Here is a 19,916-nt window from a genome sequence, read left to right on the forward strand (position 1 = left end):
GAACAGTCCGTTGCAGGGGTGGAAGGGGTCTCTAATGATTTTTGTTGACTCTGGAGTTGCACCTCCTGATGTATAGTTCCTGCAGGGGGGTGAGTGAAGTTCCCATAGTGCGTTCGGCCAAAACGCACTACTCTCTGCAGAGCCTTCTTGTCCTTGGCAGAGCAATTCCCAAACCAGATGCTAATGTTCCCGGACAAGATCTCTCCAGAGATACTGCATGTCCCACTGAGTTACTCCAGATTTTTGTGTCTAACTTTGTTTGGCCAGTCTACAATAAATGGACATTACTTTGTGAAATGCCACTTTCACAATGTTTCCACTAGTGGGAGATAGGGAAAGGACGTTCCTTTAGGAAGGTGATGAGGAGGAATTTATTTAGTCAGAGGGTGGTGAATCTGTGGGACTCATTGCCACAGACGGCCATGGAGGCCAAGTCAACGGCCTTTTTAAGGCAGAGATAAATAAATTATTGATTAGAACGGATGTCAGGGGTTATGGGGAGTAGGCAGGAGAATGGTGTTGAAAGGGATAGATCAGCCTTGATTGAATGACGGAGTAGACTTGATGGGCCGAATGGCCTAATTCAGCTCCTATCACTTACGACCTTTCCTTGGAATCTGAATGGACTTTGCGGTTGGTGTTTCTTGTTAGGAAATGGTTGCTCAGCTTTGAAGAGTAAGGTCGGCTTGGCGGAGTGAGTGTGAAGGAGACAGGAGACGGCTGATGGGTGAATGGCCTTTATTCCGCAGTGGAACCGGTTACAACTGCCCCTCCCCACACTGACCCCACCTCCCCAAACTCACTGCAACACCTGCTAACCCCTGACCTTCCACATTCAGTCTGACCCCTGACCTCAACCCTCGTCCAAGGCAAGTCGGGGAAGCCCAGCCCTTTAACCCTGACCCCGACCCCTTCACCTCTGACCCTGGCCCAGGTCAGGATACCAAAGCGGTCGTGATCTCGGGAAAGCCATTCACTCTGACCACCTGCCGTCTGACCCCCCCTCTCATAACCCCTGACCCTGAGGTCAGCGCAGGACAGGCCTGAGCTCGGGAAAGTTCTGGTGTGACCTTTTGACCATTGACTCCCACCCTCTGACCCCGACCCCACACTGTGACCGCCTGACCCCATGCCAGAGGTCACTCCAGCAGGTGGTGGAGGCTGGGTCTGACCCCGGGCTGGGGGTCAGTGGGGTAGGTGGATGGCCAGCCAGAGGTTGACCCCTGACCCGTGACCCTGGGGGTCAGTGGAGGAGGTTGTCGATGGCCGCCTGTGGCCGGGGAAATCGGTACCGGTAGCCACTGTCTAGTGTACGGCGAGGTTCCACCCACTGGCCCTGCAGCAGCAGCAATGCCCGCTCTGGCCACAGTGCAGCCTGCACCAATGCAGCCGGCACCCGCAGCCGGGCTCCACGCCCCAGGCTCCCCGCCAGTGCCTCCGCAAACTCCCCCTGGGTGCAGCGAGATGGGGCAACGCCGTTCAGCACCCCTTCCACTCCTCCCAATTTCCCCCCCTTCCCCTTGCACTCTCCCCCCTCCTCTCACTCCCCCTCCCTCCGCACCCCCTCCAGTGCATGCAGCAAGATCCCAGCCAGGTCTTCCACGTGGATCCAGGGGAAGGGCTGGAGTCCGGAGCCCCCCCACAAAATCCCATCCAAAACGGCAGCAGCATCGGAGGCAGCACTCCCCCATCTCTCCCCAGGACCACTCCTGCAGCGGGCGGTGGGGGGAGGGGATAGAGAGGGGAGACGGGGGGGGAGAGGGGGGCGGGTGAGAGAGAGTGGGGTAAAAGAAAGAGTGGTGAGAGATGAAGCAGACACCCCAGGAACAGACGTAGTGGAGGGATGGACCCACCATGTGGGATGGATTCAGAGGACGGACGGATGCTGGGGGACAGAGACAGGGGACGGACAGAACGCAGGAAGAGGGAGACAGGCGACTGTAGTGTGTGTAATGGTGACTGTACCTTGAAGAATTGATGGTGTGGTATTAGTTTAGTTTAGAGATACAGCATGGAAACAGGCCCTTCGGCCCAACTTGCCCATACAGGCCAACAATGTCCCAGCTACACTAGCTCCCCTGCCTGCATTTGGCCCATATCCCTCCAAACCCGTCCTATCCATGTACCTGTCTAACTGTTTCTTAAACGATGGGACAGTCCCAGCCTCAACTACCTCCTCCGGCAGCTCGTTCCATACACCCACCTTCCTTTGTGTGAAAAAGTCACCCCTCAGATTCCTATTAAATCTTTTCCACTTCTATGTCCTCTGGTCTGCGATTCCCCTACTCTGGGCAAGAGACTAAGAAACATGGAACATAGGAGGAGGCCATTCGAGCCAGCACCGCCATTCAAGATAATATTGGTGATCATCCAGGCCCTGCTTTCTCCCCATATCCCTCGATTCCGTTAGGCCTAAGGGCTAAATCTAACCGGACGGGGCGTGGAAGGACGAGAAGCCGAAGCGAAGAAGTGGAAGCCAAGATACCGAGCGGAAATGATGGCGTTAAACTGAACGGAACCACACCGATAAACCAAATAAGGGACATGATGTCTCTGGGGACAGGATTTGTCCGAGACCTTGTCAGCGATTGGTCCAGACCCCCACGTCCATCAAACTACTGGCCGGGGGAGACGGGAGGGTGGGGGGGATTTTTAATTTTCCTAATTTTCGCTTTTGGACTGCTAAAGAGCGGATTATTTTTGTAAGCATGGATCTACCACGGTGCTTGGGGTTAAGAGGCTGGAATCTCTCTCTCTCTCTCTCTCTCTCTCTCTCTCTTCCCACCCCCCCCCCCCCCCCCCCCCCTCTCTCTATCTATCTATCTCCCCCCCCCCCTCACTTGCTCTATCGGCTCGCTCTCTCTCGGCATTCCCGGAATGCTTTGGCGTTTTACAAAGACAACTGCATCTGCAGTTCCTCCCTATTGAAGAAGAACCCTGGCCCGAAACAACTCCTAATCCATTCCTTCCACAGATGCCGCCTAGCCTGCTAAGTTCCTCCAGCACTCTGTGTTTTTTATTTAACTCTGAAATTGAAGATAGACACAAAAAGCTAGACTAACTCAGCGGGACAGGCAGCATCTCTGGATAGAAGGAAAGGGTGACGTTTCGGGTCGAGACCCTGCTTCAGACAATCACACAAATACTATCACCGACGAGAGTTCAGTTCAGTCTGGAGAAGGGTCTCGACCCGAAATGTCACCCATTGCTTCTCTCCAGAGTCACTGCCTGTCTGCCGTGCTTCCGCGCTGTACAATGCAGTGTCCAATATCCCAGCCTTAATGAAACCAATGTTTTAATGAAGTTCAACACAATCTCCTTGCCTTTGTACCCTGCACCTTCAGTTACAAACCCGTGCACATGGTTGGCATTGTTGGGACCGCATATTTTTTACAATTTCCCCTATCACCCAGAGTGTATTTCCCATTGGAAAGCAGAATATAGTTGATGCGGTCGGTTAGATCAGATGAAAGCTGGTTCCGAAGGTCGGGACGAACCGACCGTGGGGGACAGAGACAGGGGACGGACCAACTGTGGGGGACAGAGACAGGGGATGGACTGACCGTGGGGGAGGGAGACAGGGACGGACAGACCCGGGGGGAAGGGGGGGTTTACCTGCACGGACCACCACCTGCCTCACGAGCCGACCTATTCCCTCGGGCAGTCGGGCCGCTGACTCCCAGTCACCCACCAACCGCGAGAAGAAGTCAAAGTCACCGCCAACACTCCCCTCGTGGTACTCCTCCCGCAGGCTGGGCCGGTAGTAGCCTGGGGATGGGGGAGAGAGGGGGGGGGGAGTGAAATAAGGGGGGAGGAGAGAAAGGAAGAGGTAGAGAAAGGGGGGGTAGGAGGAGGGGGAGGGGGGAGAGAGGGGGAGGGGAGAGATGGGGAGGGGGATGGGAGAGGAGGGAGGGGGAGAGGGGGGGGAGGGGAGAGAACAGGGGGGAGGAGGGAGAGAGATGTGGAGGGGAGAGAGAGGGGGAAGGAGAGATGGGGTGGAGGGGAGAGCAGGGGAGGAGAGAGATGGGAGGGAGAGGGCAGGGGAGGAGGAGAGGGGGGAGGGGATAGATGGGGAGCGGAGAGCAGGAGAGGGGGGAGGGGAGAGCAGGGGAGGAGAGGAGAGAGGGGGGAGGGGGATAGATGGGGAGGGGAGAGAAGGAGAGGAGGAGAGAGGGGGGGAGAGGAGAGCAGGGGAGGAGAGAGATGAGGGGGGGGAGAGGGGGAGGGGAGGGAGGGGAGAGATGGGGAGGGGAGAACGGGGAGAGAGAGGGAGGGGAGAGAGAGGGGAGGAGAGGGAGGGGGAGAGGGGGGAGAGGGAGGGGAGGGGAGAGAGACAGGGGAGGAGAGGGGGGAGGGAGAGGGGGAGGGGGGGAGGGAGAGCAGGGGAGGAGGAGGAAGGTGGAGGGGAGAGAGGGGAGGGAGGAGAGGGAAGAGGGGAGAGAGGGGGAGGAGGAGGGGAGGGAGGAGAGAGGAGAGAGGGGAGGGAGGGAGAGGACAGGGAGAGGAGAGGGGGGGGAGGGGAGGCAGGGGAGGAGAGAGAGGGGAGGGAAGAGGGGGAGGAGAGGGGGAGGGGAGAGATGGGGAGGGGAGAACAGGGGGAGAGAGAGATGGGGGAGAGGGGGGGATAGGGGAGAGGAGGAGGAGGAGGAGGAGGGGGGAGGGGAGAGAGGGGGGGGGAGAGAGAACGGGAGGAGAGAGAGGAGGGGAGGGGAGAGAGGGGAGGGGAGAGAGAGCAGGAGAGGAGAGGGGGGAGGGGAGAGATGGGGAGGGGGGAGAGCAGGGGAGGAGGGAGGGGGGAGGGGAGAGATGGGGAGGGGAGAGCAGGGGAGGAGAGAGGGGGAGGGGAGAGAGAGGAGGGGAGGAGAGGCAGGGGAGGAGAGGAGGAGAGGGGAGAGATTGAGGGAGCGAGGGGGGGAGGGGAGAGATGGGGAGGGGAGAGATGGGGAGGGGGAGAGAGGGGAGGAGAGAGAGGGGAGGAGAGAGGGGGGAGGGAGAGATGGGGAGGGGAGAGAGGGGGAGGAGAGAGGGAGGAGGGGAGAGAGGGAAAAGAACACAGTGAATCACCCACTATTTCTAGCAGCACCCAGTCATGTGGGGAGTGGTGGGGATGAGGGTGGGGGGGATGGGGTGGAGTTAACGCCCATGCCAGTGAGCCCCACCCAGGCGCAGGGGTGGGTGAGGGGAATGTGGGGGGGGGGGGGGGAGGGGAGTAGGGTGGTGGTGGGGGTCAGTATCTCACCCACGCCGGTTAGCAGCACCCAGCTGCGGGGGGGGTGGGGGCAGAGAGCGATGGCCTTGCTCAGGGTCCTCGTCGTCTCCACTCGGCTCGACACCACCTCCTGCTGGAAGGAGCGGCTCCACCTGTGGGGAGAGGAGGCACTGAATCCCCCTCCCACCACCAGCGTCTGCCTCCCCCTCCTCACCCTCCCTTCCCTCTCCCCGCACCACCCTCTCCTCTCTCACTGTCTCCAACCCGTCCCTTCCTCCGTCCCCTCCCACCCTGATATCCTCCCCATCCCTTCCCCCTCCTCTCTCCCTCCTCTCCCCCCTCTCTCCCATCTCTCTCCCCCCTTTCCCAACTAACTCTATCTCCCCCATCCCTCTCCCCCCTCCCCTCTCTCTCCCCCTTCCCCTCTCTCACTGACCTCCGCAGTGGGTTGAGGACATTGGCTCCAGCCACATTCACCACGGCATCACAGGGGGGCAGGCCACGGGAGGCCACGTGTGTCTGTAATACAGGGAATACAGGTCAGGAACACGGGTCAGATTGAACACTGGTCGGGGACACGGGTCAAGAACACGGACGGAGACACGGGTCGAGGACGGGTCAGGAACACGAGGTCGGGGGGGTCGGGGACACGGGTCAGGAACACGGACGGAGGGGGTCAGGGGTCGGGAACAGGGGTAGGGGACACGATTCAGGAACACGGGTCGCAGTCAGAGGGACGGGGGGGGAGAGGGGTAGGGGACAGATTGAACACGGGTCAGGGTCAGAGGGACAGGGGTGAGAGGGCATGGACTCACCCAGGTGACCCCGGCCCCCGGTCTCCGGGAGACGAACTCCACCTCGTGACCTTTGCTCCTCAGGAGGCGGCTAAGGGCGGAGCCAACGAAGCCGGAGCCTCCGCCTGCCCCAGAGAAACACAGCAGTCAGTGGCCCGACCCCGTGACCCCTGACCCCTCACCCCCATGACCCCTCACCCAGGACCCCTCAACCCGGGAAGCAGCCCTACCGTGACCACTCACCCCCATGACTTGACACAACGACCTATGACCTCTGACCTGGGAAGCAGCCCGACCCTGTGATCTCTCACCCGACGAGCAGCCCAACCCCGCAACCTGTTGCCCCCAACCCCATGACGGATCGACCTGTGACCCCCGACCCGGGTAGCAAAAAGACACGTTGACATGTGAACCCTCAACCAAGCGAACAGCCTGACACGTTCACCCCTGACCCAAAGGAGAAAAAGGACATTTATTATCACATACACCAGTTGGTGTAGTGAAATTTGATTTGCCAAAGCAGCACACGAATAATGATAAGACACAACATTAAAGAATTTAACAACATAAAAACATCCCCCCACAATGGTTCCCACTGTGGGGGAAGGCAGCAAAGTCCAGTCCCATCCCCTGATGGCATCCCTGCGCTGCGCCGCCGCCGAAGCTGTAGTCCCGGCCGGTCCAGACAGGAAAGGCCGCTCCAGTCTCGATGGTAGGCCGCGAGGAGGGAGGCCAAGAAGCAGCTCAGAGGGAAGCAGCCTCTACGATCAGGTAGTGACTAGGAAATAAAGTTTCCCCTTTCCCCTTCCCCCTCCCCCCACATAAAAGACTAGAAAACCACCCAAAATAAACACTTTAACTCACTAAAAATAAAAAAAATGGGTGAAAGGACTAACAGCTGCAGGCGGGGCAGCCATACTCGACGGCGCCCCTGGGGAGGAACCTGACACTTCCTTCTGCAGTTGTACAGGGCCCTAGTGAGACCACACCTGGAGTATTGTGTGCAGTTTTGGTCCCCTAATTTGAGGAAGGACATTCTTGCTATTGAGGGAGCTCAGCATAGGTTCACCAGGTTAATTCCCGGGATGGCGGGACTGTCATATGCTGAGTGAATGGAGCGGCTGGGCTTGTACACTCTGGAGTTTAGAAGGATGAGAGGGTATCTCATTGAAACATATACGATTGTTAAGGGATTGGACACGCTAGAGGCAGGAAACATGTTCCCGATGTTGGGGGAGTCCAGAACCAGGGGCCACAGTTTAAGAATAAGGGGTCGGCCATTTGGAACGGAGACGAGGAAACACTTTTTCTCACGGAGAGTTGTGAGTCTGTGAAATTCTCTGCCTCAGAGGGCGATGGAGGCCGGTTCTCTGGATGCTTTCAAGAGAGAGCTAGATAGGGCTCTTAAAAATAGCGGAGTCAGGGGATATGGGGAGAAGGCAGGAACGGGGTACTGATTGGGGATGATCAGCCATGATCACATTGAATGGCGGTGCTGGCTCGAGGGGCCGAGTGGTCTCTACTCCTGCACCTACCGATCAGAACCTTCATCCCGCCGCTGTCTCCGTGACAACCCCGCGCCCTCTGGTCCCCCCTGGCCGGTGCTCTTGTCCCGGAGGAACCTCCTCGTTGGCGCTGGAGGACCCGCGGGGCTGGAGGACCGGCGCGGGGGGCGGGGCTAGAGGAACCGCGAGGGCGGGGCTTGAGTACCAGCGCGGGGGGCGGGGCTGACCTGCCGGGGGGGCGGAGTTGGAGGACCCGTGGGGCTGGAGGACCAGGGCGGGGGGCGGGGCTGGAGGAACGGGGACGGGGCTTGAGGGACCTGCGCGGGGGGCGGGGGAGTGGAGGACCCGTGGGGGGGCGGAGCTGGAGGACCAGCGCGGGGCGGGGGGGGGACGGGGCCTGGAGGGACCAGGGGCAACGGGGAGGGCGGAGCTGGAGGACCCGCGCGGGGCTGGAGGAAGCAAGGGGGCGGGGCTTGATGAGACGCGGAAGGGGGGCGGGGCTGGAGGACCAGGGATCGCGGGGGGGCGGGGCTGGAGGACCAGGCGCGGGGGGGCTGATGGGCGGGGGGCGGGGCTGAGGACCGCGCGGGGCGGAAGATGGCGGAGAGGGGGAGAGCCGCGGAGAGGAGAGGAGGAGGAGAAGGAGAGCGGAGCGCGGAGGAGAGGCGGGGAGTGAGGGGAGAGGAGAGAGAGATTAAAGTAATGAAAGAAAGAAAGAGAGAGAGAGGGAGGGAGAGAGAGAGGGAAGGAGATGATACGAGAGGGGAGAAGGACATGCTGGAGAGGGAGAGGAGGGGGAGGTTGGAGAGATGAGGGGGATGTACGTAAGTAAGTTTTATTTGTATAGCACGTTTAAATCAACTCGCGTTGAAACCAAAGTGCTTTACATAGAATAAATAATTAAGTTTCCGTTCATCCATAGAAAAAAGGATGGAGAGAAGGAGATGATGGGGAGGGGGAGGGCAGGTTGGGGGGAGTGGGCAGGAAGGGGAGAGGGTAGGGGACTGGAGAGAGGAGGAGGAGGGGGATGGAGATGAAGGAGGAGAGGGCGGGGAAGGGGGAGGGGGAGGAAAGTTTCATTGTCATCTGTCCCGAAACAGAACAATGGAAACTCTCACTTGCGGCAGCAACGACAGATGGAGAAACACACGGGGAGGAAACAGGCCCTTCGGCCCAACTTGCCCACACCGGCCAACATGTCCCCATCTACACTAGCCCCACCTGCCCGCACTTGGCCCATAATCCCTCCAAACCTGTCCCATCCATGTACCATTTTAAATGTTGTTACAGCACTTGCTTGTCCTCCGGCAGCTTGTTCCATACACCCACCACCATCTGTGTGGAAATGTTACACCTCAGGTTCCTATTAAATCTCCTCCCCCCCCCATCTTAAACCTATGTCCTCTGATACCTCAAGAGATTCCGTGCTTTACCAGATCAATATCAATACCCAATGAATGGCAGAGTAGACATGTTGGCTGAATTGCGGTGCAGGCTCGAAGGGCCGAATGGCCTACTCCTGCACCTAATTTCTATGTTTCTATGAATGGCCTAATTCTGCTCCTATCACCTATGACCAATCCCTCTCATGATTACTATACACATCTATAAGATCAACCCTCATCCTCCTGCCCTCCAAGACATGGAGACCCAGCCTACTGAACCTCTCCCTATAGATCAGGCCCTTGAGTCCTGGCAACATTTTTCTTTATACCCTCAGCATCTTCTCTGTACCCTTTCCAGCTTGACAACATCTTACCTATAATATGGTAACTCAAACCAAACACAATACTCTAAATGCGGCCTCACCAACGTCTTATACAACTGCAGCATGGCCCCCCAACTTCTATACTCAATACTCTGACTGATGAAGGCCAATGTGCTAAAAGCCTTGTTGACCACCTTATCTACCTGCGACTCAACCTTCAAGGAACCATGCGCCTGTACTCCTAGATCCCTCTGCTCCACAACACTACCCGGAGGCCGACCATTCGCTGTGTAGGTCCTGCCCTTGTCCCAAAATGCAATACATTTCTCTGTATTAAATTCCATCAAGCATTCACCTGCCCACATGGCCAATCGATCAAGATCCTGCTGCAATCGTTCACAACCACCTCCATTATCACCCAATTTTTTTTTTTATCATTTGCAAACTTGCGAATCTTACAGTGTATGTTCTCATCCAAATCCCCAGAGGCACACCACTAGTCACAGGTCTCCAGTCCAAGACGCAACCTTCCACCGTCACCCTCCGCTTCTTCCCATGAAGCCAATAAGCGAGTTCGGTATTCCGACTGCGCATGCCCAGGTCATAGGTCACTTGCGATAATCATTCTTGGCAGCTGTGCAGGTCTGCGTTTCGTCCGGGGTCAGGGTCCGGATCTCCGGCGCTGTTGAGTTGCTGCTGGGCCACCCCTGTCCCCTCCCGGGTGTCCTGTCCCTGTCCGGGGAGGCTGGAGGCCCTGGGCTTGCAGCCAGCGCAGGAGGGAGGCGCTGGCACCGGCTCGGCTTTGGCTCCCGTTCCCCGGCGGGCTGGGGGGAGTCGGCTGCGACTCTCTCCTTCAGTTGTCGGTTGGCTGCCTTGGTGTGCCCAGGGGAGGGCCATTGGTGCTTGCACACACGGGCATTGGAGGGAGGCGGTCAGGCATCCGAGAAGGGTCTTGACCGAAACGTCACTCCCGTTCCCGGCGGGCCAGGGGATGCGTCTGTCCCGACTCTTGCTGCAGCGTTCTGTGGCTTGTCGGTTGGCCCCTGGTTGCTTGCAGGCTGGGTGGGGGCAGGGGCCATTGGTTGGGTTGGCGCACGCTGGCTGTGCACCTGCGGCCGGCGAAACTCTGGGTCAGGCATCCCTTGGGGGGGGGGGGGGGGACCCGGGGGGTGGTAAAACCTCGCTTATTCCCATTTCTCCGGGGATGCTGCCTGGGATTATCCCTAATGAGTTGCTGCAGCGCAATCTCCTGTCCCCTTTGGCCCTCCGTTTGTTAAGGCTCCTGGTATGATCGCATCTGAATGGAATGGGGCGAATTTCCTTTATTGTCATTGGCAGACCTTACGGTTCTGAACGAAAATTGTGGGCCTGCAGTCATACATACAATGATCTGGGTAATAACAACAATAAACACAAATTAACTTCCACCACAGTGAGTCCTCCAAACACCTCCTCACTGTGGTGGAGGCAAAAATCTTAGGGTTGCAGTCTCTCCCTCTGCGCTGAGGCGATTCCCCACCGGGCGATGGTATAAACAGTCCCGCAGCTCACCGAACCCCGAGAACGGGCCGGTTCAAACACTGCGGCCCGGGGTGGTCGAAGCCGCCGCACCTCCAGTCCAGCACACGCAGCCGCCAGCCCGCGGCTGAACCCAGGACTCTGGACACCGCCGCCAGAACGTCGTCCCAGCCTCTTCATATACATCAATGGGATTGGACAGTGAAACAGGTTCCCGATGTTGGGGGAATCCAGAACCAGGGGTCACTGTTTAAGAATAAGGGGTCAGCCATTTAGGACTGAGATGAGGAAAAACATTTTCACCCAGAGAATTGTGAATCAGTGGAATTCTCTGCCACAGAAGGCAGTGGAGGACAATTCACTAGATGTTTTTAAGAGAGATTTAGCTCTTAGGGCTAACTGAATCAATGGATACGGGGAGAAAACTGGAACGGGGTACTGAACGTGGATGATTAGCCGTGATCATATCGAATGGCGGTGCTGGCTTGAAGGGCCAAATGGCCTCCTCCTGCACCTGTTTACTATGTCCTCCCCCCCACCCCTCACCAACTTCTACAGATGTGCCGTAGAAAGCATTTAATCGGGATACATCATTGCCTGTGTTCGGAACAGCTCCATCCAAGACCACACGAAGTTGCAGTGAATTGGCCTCCACTGCCTTCTGTAGCAGAGAATTCCACAGATTCACAACTCTCTGGCTGAAGATGCTTCTCCTCATCTCCATCCTAAATGGCCGACCCCTTATTCTTAAACTGTGACCCCCCTGGTTCTGGACTTCCCAAACATCGTGGGAAGGGACAGTTTGGGGGGGGAGGGGACAGTGGGGGTGGGAGAGTGGATCGTGGGAGGGTGGGGACATGGTGTGGGGGTGACAACAGTGTTGTGCGGGGAGCAGTCAAGTTGTGATCCCCTCCCCCCCCCCCACAGGAGCAGGTGGAGCAGCTCTACACGTTCCGTGACACCTTCTTCCAGACGGAGGGGCCGGGGCCGGGAGGGGCCGAGGAGAGGCAGCGGCAGCTGCAGGAGAGGCTGCACCAGGTGCTGGAGGCCATCAGCAGCCTGGAGGGTAGGCAGCACCTCACCCCTCCCTCCCTCACTCACTCCCTTCCCAACGGCAGCATGGATGGTCCTGAGCACCTCACCCCTCCTTCACTGCCTTCGCCCCCTCACTCATTCGCCCCCTCCCCTCACTCCCTCCACTCCCTCCTTCCCAAACTCCCAACGGCAGATTGGAGGGTAGGCAGCACCTCGCCCCCCATTCCCCTCCTCCCCCCGCCTCCTCTCCCCCCTTCCCTCTCTCCCCTGCCTGACTCACCCCGTGTGTGTGTGTGCATTAGACAATAGGTGCAGGAGTAGGCCATTCGGCCCTTCGAGCCAGCACCGCCATTCAATGTGATCATGGCTGATCATCCACAATCCGTACCCCGATCCTGCCTTCTCCCCATATCCCCTGACTTCACTATCTTTAAGAGCCCTATCTAGCTCTCTCTTGAAAGCATCCAGAGAACCAGCCTCCACCGCCCTCTGAGGCAGAGAATTCCACAGACTCACCACTCTGTGAGAAAAAGTGTTTCTTCGTCTCCGTTCTAAATGGCTTACCCCTTATTCTTAAACTGTGTGGCCCCTGGTTCTGGACTCCCCCAACATCGGGAACATGTTTCCCGCCTCTAGCATGTGCAAACCCTTAATAATCTTATGTTTCAATAAGATCCCCTCTCATCCTTCTAAATTACAGCGTATACAAGCCCAGCTGCTCCATTCTATCAACATACGACAATCCCGCCATCCCTGGAATTAATCTGGTGAACTTGCGCTGCATTCCCTCAATAGCAAGAATGTCCTTCCTCAAATATGGAGACCAAAACTGCACACAATACTCCAGGTATGGTCTCACTAGGGCCCTGTACAACTGCAGAAGGACATATTTGCTCCTATACTCAACATGCCATTAGCTTTCTTCACTACCTGCTGTACCTGCATGCTTACTTTCAGTGACTGGTGAACAAGGACCCCCCAGATCCCGTTGAACTTCCCCTTTTCCCAACCTGACGCTGTTCAGATAATAATCTGCCTTCCGGTTTTTGCCACCAAAGTGGGTAACGTGATTGGGGATGATCAGCCATGGTCACATTGAATGGGGGTGCTGGCTCGAGGTGTCTACTCCTGCATGATCTATGGTCGAATGTCTATAATCTGCCATCTGTTTGGTGCCACCCCAGGGCGGAGCGGGCACAAAGCCAGCGTGCTGCTGTTGAGGGGCAAGGCGTTGAACGTGCTGCCGGAGGGGAGCAGTGAGGCGGAGTCCGCCCTGTCCCGGGCGGTCAAGCTGCGGCCGGAGCTGCTGGAGGCCTGGAACCAGCTGGGCGAGGTCTACTGGAAACGTGGCGAGCTGGAGGCTGCACGCACCTGCTTCACCGGGGCCCTGACCCACGTAAGGAGGGGCCGGGTGGGGGGGGGGGGGGGGTGAAACACGGTGGGGGGGGGGGGGAGGGAGGTGCACTGGAAGAACAGGGACAATAGACAATAGCAGGAGTAGGCCATTCGGCCCTTCGAGCCAGCACCGCCATTCATAGAAACATAGAAATTAGGTGCAGGAGTAGGCCATTCGGCCCTTCGAGCCTGCACCACCATTCAATATGATCATGGCTGATCATCCAACTCAGTATCCCGCACCTGCCTTCTCTCCACACCCCCTGATCCCCTTAGCCACAAGGGCCACATCTAACTCCCTCTTAAATATAGCAATGTGATCATGGCTGATCATCCCCAATCAGTACCCCGTTCCTGCCTTCTCCCCATATCCCCTGACTATCTTCAAATGCCCTATCTAGCTCTCTAGCTCTCTCTTGAAAGTATCCAGAGAACCGGCCTCCACCGCCCTCTGAGGCAGAGAATTCCACAGTCTCACAACTCTCTGTGAGAAAAAGTGTTTCCTCGTCTCCGTTCTAAATGGCCGACCCCTTATTCTTAGACTGTGGCCCCTGGTTCTGGACTCCCCCAACATCGGGAACATGTTTCCGCCTCACTGCTCCCCTCCAGCAGCAGGTTCAACACCTTGCCCCTCAACAGCAGCACTCTGGCCTCAGTGGAGGCCGGTTCTCTGGATACTTTCAAGAGAGAGCTAGATAGGGCTTTTGAAGATAGTCAGGGGATATGGGGAGAAGGCAGGAACGGGGTACTGATTGGGGATGATCAGCCATGATCACATTGAATGGCGGTGCTGGCTCGAAGGGCCGAGTGGCCTCTACTCCTGCACCTATTGTCTATTGAACCCGTCCATGGTGTACGTGAGGGTGTGAGGTGTGAGGGTGTGTGTGTCAGTGTGTGGCCTGCTCCCCCCCCCCCAGTGCAAGAACAAGCAGTCTCTGCGGAACCTGTCCATGGTGCTGCGGCAGGTGCAGGGAACGGCGCAGGAACGAGCCGCCAACATCATGCGCAGCGTGGAGCAGGCCCGCACCGCCGTGGAGATGGACGTCACCGACGGCAACTCCTGGTGTGAGTGGGGGGGGGGGGGGGGAATGGGGGAGGGGGGAAGTGTGGGGGGAGGGGGGATGCAGGGGGTGGGGGGAGGGGGGCTGCATGGAGTGTGTGGGGGGGGATGTGGGGGAGGGGGGGGGGTGTGTGGGGCATGGGGGAGGGGGAGTGTGTGGGGAGGGGGGTGCATGAAGATAGGGGGAGATGTTCCAGTCTGAGTGGGGGGGAAATATAGGTGAAGGGGGTGTGAGGGCGGTTTGTGTGAGTGGGGGGGGGGGAACTTTGGGGGGTGGGGGGGATTCCCGGGAGGGGTGAGGGGGTCTCACTGACGGTTCCTCTCCCTACAGACGTGCTGGGCAATGCCTACCTGTCGCTGTTCTTCGTGTCGGGGCAAAGTGATCGCGTCAGTCAGCAGGCGCTGGGAGCGTATACACAGGCCGTGAGTCCCCCACCCCCACACCTCCGTCTCTCTGCCTCCCCCCCCCCCCCCACACTCTCCCCTCACTCACTCTCCCCCCCCACACTCTCCCCTCACCTCTCTCCCCCCCTCTCACACACTCTCCCCCTCACACTCTCTCCTCCCCACACTCTCCCCCCCCACACTCTCTCCCCCACACCTCTCCCCCACTCACCCCCCCACTCTCTCCCCCCTCACTCTCCTCCCCCCCACTCCCTCAACTCTTACTCTGCCCTCTCTCCGCCCCCCACTCACTCTCTCTCTCCCACTCTTCCCCCAGGAGAAGGTTGATGCATCATCCGTCAACAAACCCCGACCTGCACCTCAAAACCGATCGACCGTGAGTGTCTGTGGGAGGGGGGAGACAGAGACAGTGTGGGGGGGGGGGGGGGGCATGGAAGGGGAGTGGACCTCAAGAGTTGGAGTGAAAGGGGACGGGGGCTCAGGGAGGGGGGGGGGGAGTTGGAGTGAAGGGGGAGGGGGGGGCTTTCAGGGAGGGGGAGGAGTTGGAGTGGGGGGGTCAGGGAAGGTGAGGGGTGGGATAGTTGGAGTTAAGGGGAGGGGGGTTTCAGGGAGGGGGAGGGGTGGGAGTGGGGGGTCAGGGAAGGTGAGGGGTGGGAGAGGTGGAGTGAAGGGGTAGGGGGTGGGGGGGGTAGGGGCCGTCTGACCCGTTGCCCACCCACAGCTACACCGGTACGAGGAGCGCTACCAGGCGGCACTGGCCGGGCTGGCGAGGGCAGCGGCGCTGGACCCCGCCTCCACCGAGCCGGCACTCCGCGAACAACAACTCCTCACCTACCTGAGCCGAGTGTCCACCCTCGTACAGCAACGGGTGAGGGGGGCACTGGGGGCGGGGGGAGAGTGGGAGAGGGAGGGAGAGACTGAGGGGGAGGAGGGAAAGAGAGGGGAGAGAGACTGAGGGGGAGGGGGAGGGATGTTGGGTGTGGGGAGAGTAGGGGGTGGGGGAGAGAGTGAGGGGGAAAGAGAGTGTGAGGGAGGGAGAGAGAGAATTGGGGGGGAGAGAGAGGGATAGGGGGGTAGAAACAGGAGAAAATAGGTGCAGGAGTAGGCCATTCGGCCCTGCACCGCCATTCAATATGATCATGGCTGATCATCCAACTCAGTATCCTGTTCCTGCCTTCTCTCCATACCCCCTGATCCCCTTAGTCACAAGGGCCACATCTAACTCCCTCTTAAATATAGCCAATCAACTGGCCTCAACTACCTTCTGTGGCAGAGAATTCCAGAGATTCACCACTCTCTGTGTGAAAAATGTTTTTCTCATCTCGGTCCTAAAAGATTTCCCCCTTATCCTTAAACTGTGGCCCCTTGTTCTGGACTTCCCCAACATCGGGAACAATCTTCCTGCATCTAGCCTGTCCAACCCTCTTAAGAATTTTGTAAGTTTCTATAAGATCCCCCCTCAATCTTCTAAATTCTAGCGAGTACAAGCCGAGTCTATCCAGTCTTTCTTCATATGAAAGTCCTGCCATCCCAGGAATCAGTCTGGTGAACCTTCTCTGTACTCCCTCTATGGCAAGAATGTCTTTCCTCAGATTAGGAGACCAAAAACTGTACGCAATACTCCAGGGTGTGGTCTCACCAAGACCCTGTACAACTGCAGTAGAACCTCCCTGCTCCTATACTCAAATCATTTTGCTATGAATGCTAATGTCGGATGGGGAGAGGAGAGGGTGGGAGCTGGAGGGAGTGACGGAGCAGAGAGGCTAATGGAGGGAGGGGGTGGAGGGGCAGAGAGAGGGAGCTGGAGGGACAGGGTGGGAGGAACACAGGCTGAGAGAGATGGGGTCTAGGGCAGGGATGATGGGGGGTTAGTGGGACCACTGGGATGGGGCTGAACAAGGAGTGGGGAGGAGAGAGTGCGCGGGGGAGGGACAAGAAGCGAGGGAGGGGGCAGTGGAGGAGGGATGGTGGGCTTGGAGAAGGACCAGGGATGGGGGGGAGAGGGCTGAAACTGTTCCCCATCCCCCATTTTTGTGACCACACTGACCCCCCCCGTGTGTGTGTCCTCTGGCAGGGGCAGCTGAAGAAGAAGCGGCTGACCGCACTGATGTCCAGCCTCCGTGGCCGCGAGCTCCACAACCATCAGGACCGACTGTACAACGCCCCCAGCGGGCCCCCCACCCGCCTCGCCCTGCACCCCCTCTCCTCCCTCACCCCCGGCAACAACCCCGGCACTGCCGTCCTTGGCAAAGTCGTCTTCAGCCTCACCACCGAGGAGAAGGTGCCCTTGTACGTACCGGGTAGGGTACCGGTGGGGGGGAGGGGAGGGTAGGGAGGGGGGAGAGGGTTAGGGACTGGGGGAGGGGGTTAGAGAGTGGGAGGTGGGGGTGGGGGGGGGGGAGTTGGAATAACTGGGGGGGGGGGGGGGGCAGTGTGAGGTAGGACTGCCTGGGTTTGGGGGGGGAGTTGAGGAGGATTTCTTCACCAGAGGGTGGTGAATCTGTGGGATTCGTTGCCACAGACGGCAGTGGAGGCCACAAGTCGGTGGATATATTTAAGGCAGAGATCAATTCTTGATTAGTGCGGGGGAGTCAGCGGGTTATAGGGTAGAAGGTGCAGCAGGAGAATGGGGTTGGGGGGGGGGGGGGGCAGGGAGGTTCTACTAGATCAGCCATGGATTGAAGTGGCGCAGATTTTGCCATAGGGGAGTACCGAATGGTGTCTGATTAACGGAGATGTGTGGGGGGAGGTTTTTTTCCAAACAGAGGGTGGTGGGGCCAGAGGACGAGGGTGGTGGGGGGGGAATGATTTAAAACGATGGTGGAGTGTTTGGGAGAGGGTGACAGATAGGCGCGTGGATATGCCTGGAATGGAGGGATATGGATCTACTTCGTTGGCAGAGGGGAGTCAGGGATAGCACGGACATAGTGGGCCGAAGGGTCTGTTCCTGGGCTGTATTATGCTCTGGAGGTGAGGGAGTGGATGTGCAGACTGAGAATGTGGAGCTGGACAGGGTGTATGGGGGGGGTCTGGCATCAGTGTACTGGGCCAGTGGGTCTGATCCATTCCGTTGTATGATAGCACCGTGGGCCTGCTGGACGGGGAGGGCACGTGTGTGGCCGTGACAGTGTACAACATGGCGGAGAGCTGGGGGGTGCTGATCGGAGACACCATCGCCATCCCGAGGCCAATCTACACCCACCACAGCGTGGAGCACAAGGACAAGGTGAGTGACCCCCAACCTCTACCCCGACCCCTCCTCGTTCAAGTGAGTTTATTGTCATGTGTCCCTGTATAGGACAATGAAATTCTTGCTTTGCTTCAGCACACAGAACATAGTAGGCATTGACTACAAAACAGATCAGTGTGTCCATATACCGTAATATAAATATATACACACACATGAATAAATAAACTGATAAAGTGCAAATAGCAGAAAGTGGTTATTAATAATCAGAGTTTTGTCCGAGCCAGGTTTAATAGCCTGATGGCTGTGGGGAAGTAGCTATTCCTGAACCTGGTTGTTGCAGTCTTCAGGCTCCTGTACCTTCTACCTGAAGGTAGCGGGGAGATGAGTGTGTGGCCAGGATGGTGTGGGTCTTTGATGATACTGCCAGCCTTTTTGAGGCAGCGACTGCGATAGATCCCCTCGATGGAAGGAAGGTCAGAGCCGATGATGGACTGGGCAGTGTTTACTACTTTGTGTAGTTTTTTCCTCTCCAGGGCGCTCAAGTTGCCGAACCAAGCCACGATGCAACCGGTCAGCATGCTCTCTACTGTGCACCTGTAGAAGTTAGAGAGAGTCCTCCTTGACAAACCGACTCTCCGTAATCTTCTCAGGAAGTAGAGGCGCTGATGAGCTTTCTTGATAATTGCATTAGTGTTCTCGGACCAGGAAAGATCTTCAGAGATGTGCACGCCCAGGAATTTGAAGTTCTTGACCCTTTCAACCATCGACCCGTTGATATAAATGGGGCTGTGGGTCTCCCTCCTACTCCTTCCAAAGTCCACAATCAGTTCCTTGGTATTGCTGGTGTTGAGGGCCAGGTTATTGCACTGGTACCATATGGACAGTTGCTCGATCTCTCTTCTATACTCTGACTCATCCCCATCAGTGATACGTCCCACAACAGTGGTGTCGTCAGCGAACTTGATGATGGAGTTCGCACTGTGACTGGCTACGCAGTCATGAGTATAGAGTGATTAGAGCAGGGGGCTGAGCACGCAGCCTTGAGGTGCTCCCGTGCTGATTGTTATCGAGGCTGACACATTTCCACCATCTCTGCCCCAAACCCTCCCCGACCAGTCGCCCTCTGATCATTCCCCAACCTTGACCCTGTGCCCTCTCCCCCTCCATCGCCCTGCCCTGCCCCCTTGATCCTGTGCCCTCTGCCCACCCCCCCTGACCCTGTGCTCTCTCCCCCCTCCATCCCTCTGCTCTGACCCCCGTGCCCCCTCTCTCCCCCCCCTCCGTCCTACACCCGTGACCCCTCTCTCCCCCCCCCCCCCCCCCCCGTCCTACACCCCCGTGACCCCTCTCGCCCCCGTGACCCTGCTCCTTGTGCCCACAGACCTTTGCCTTCGGTGGTATCCGTGTGGACAGCCCTCTGCTGCTGCTGGTGAACGGGAGGAACCAGAGTCCAGCTAGCCAGGCCGCGCCAGTACTGGCCCACCGACCCTGTGCCGAGTGAGGGAGACCCCCACCCACGGACAACCCTCCTCTCTCCTCCTCTCCGCAGGGACCCGCCGGGCTGGCGCCGTCGTGCAGCGGTAGAGTTGCCGCCGGTGCTGCCTGCGTGGAGTTTGCACGTTCTCCCCCCCGTGACCAGGGTGGGTTTTCTCCGGCCGCTCCGGTTTCCTCCCACACTCCAAAGACGTGCAGGTGTGTAGGTTAATTAGCCGGGTATAAAAGTAAATTGTGTCCTGTGTGTGTAGTGTGCGGGGATCGCTGGCCGGCACAGACTCAGCGGGCCGAAGGGCCTGTACCTCTAAACTAAACTCACACTGGCCCACTCACTACACACACAGGGGGGGGGGGGGTCTGTGTACACAGTGGGGGGGGGGGGGGTCTGTGTACAGTTCTGGGGAGGTCTGTGTAGGGGGGAGTGGAATGGGCCAGTGTTGGTGTGACTGTGGGTGGGAGGAGACAGGATGGGGGAGAGGATTACATGGGTGGACCCATGTCGGTGTGAGATGCCGGGGGTGGGTCTGTCCACGTGGACCCCCCCAGCTGCCGTGGTGAAGGTCTGTGATTGCACACACCGTTTCTCTGCTGGGGTTGGGGATG

The 19,916-nt window shown here is 58.2% G+C and overlaps 2 protein-coding genes across 2 annotated transcripts; one reads left to right on the plus strand and one right to left on the minus strand.

Moving 5' to 3' along the window:
• Positions 1 to 669: 669 nt before the first annotated feature.
• On the minus strand, positions 670 to 7,677 carry sdr39u1 (short chain dehydrogenase/reductase family 39U, member 1). Its single transcript, XM_055666086.1, is given in 7 exon segments — positions 670 to 1,638; positions 1,641 to 1,709; positions 3,616 to 3,768; positions 5,240 to 5,361; positions 5,646 to 5,728; positions 6,025 to 6,128; positions 7,539 to 7,677. Coding segments are annotated over 7 exon segments (942 nt in total). The 5' UTR covers positions 7,555 to 7,677; the 3' UTR covers positions 670 to 1,243.
• Positions 7,678 to 8,105: 428 nt separating this feature from the next.
• ttc5 (tetratricopeptide repeat domain 5) lies at positions 8,106 to 19,656 on the plus strand. The gene is made up of 10 exons (XM_055666090.1): positions 8,106 to 8,180; positions 11,662 to 11,800; positions 12,954 to 13,165; positions 14,082 to 14,229; positions 14,556 to 14,647; positions 14,946 to 15,005; positions 15,351 to 15,497; positions 16,704 to 16,918; positions 17,711 to 17,855; positions 19,201 to 19,656. Exons 1-10 carry the CDS (start codon positions 8,106 to 8,108, stop codon positions 19,318 to 19,320), a joined length of 1,353 nt encoding a protein of 450 aa, XP_055522065.1. The 3' UTR covers positions 19,321 to 19,656.
• Positions 19,657 to 19,916: the final 260 nt, after the last annotated feature.

Source organism: Leucoraja erinacea, unplaced genomic scaffold, assembly GCF_028641065.1.
Source record: "Leucoraja erinacea ecotype New England unplaced genomic scaffold, Leri_hhj_1 Leri_189S, whole genome shotgun sequence".
NCBI lineage: Eukaryota > Metazoa > Chordata > Chondrichthyes > Rajiformes > Rajidae > Leucoraja > Leucoraja erinaceus.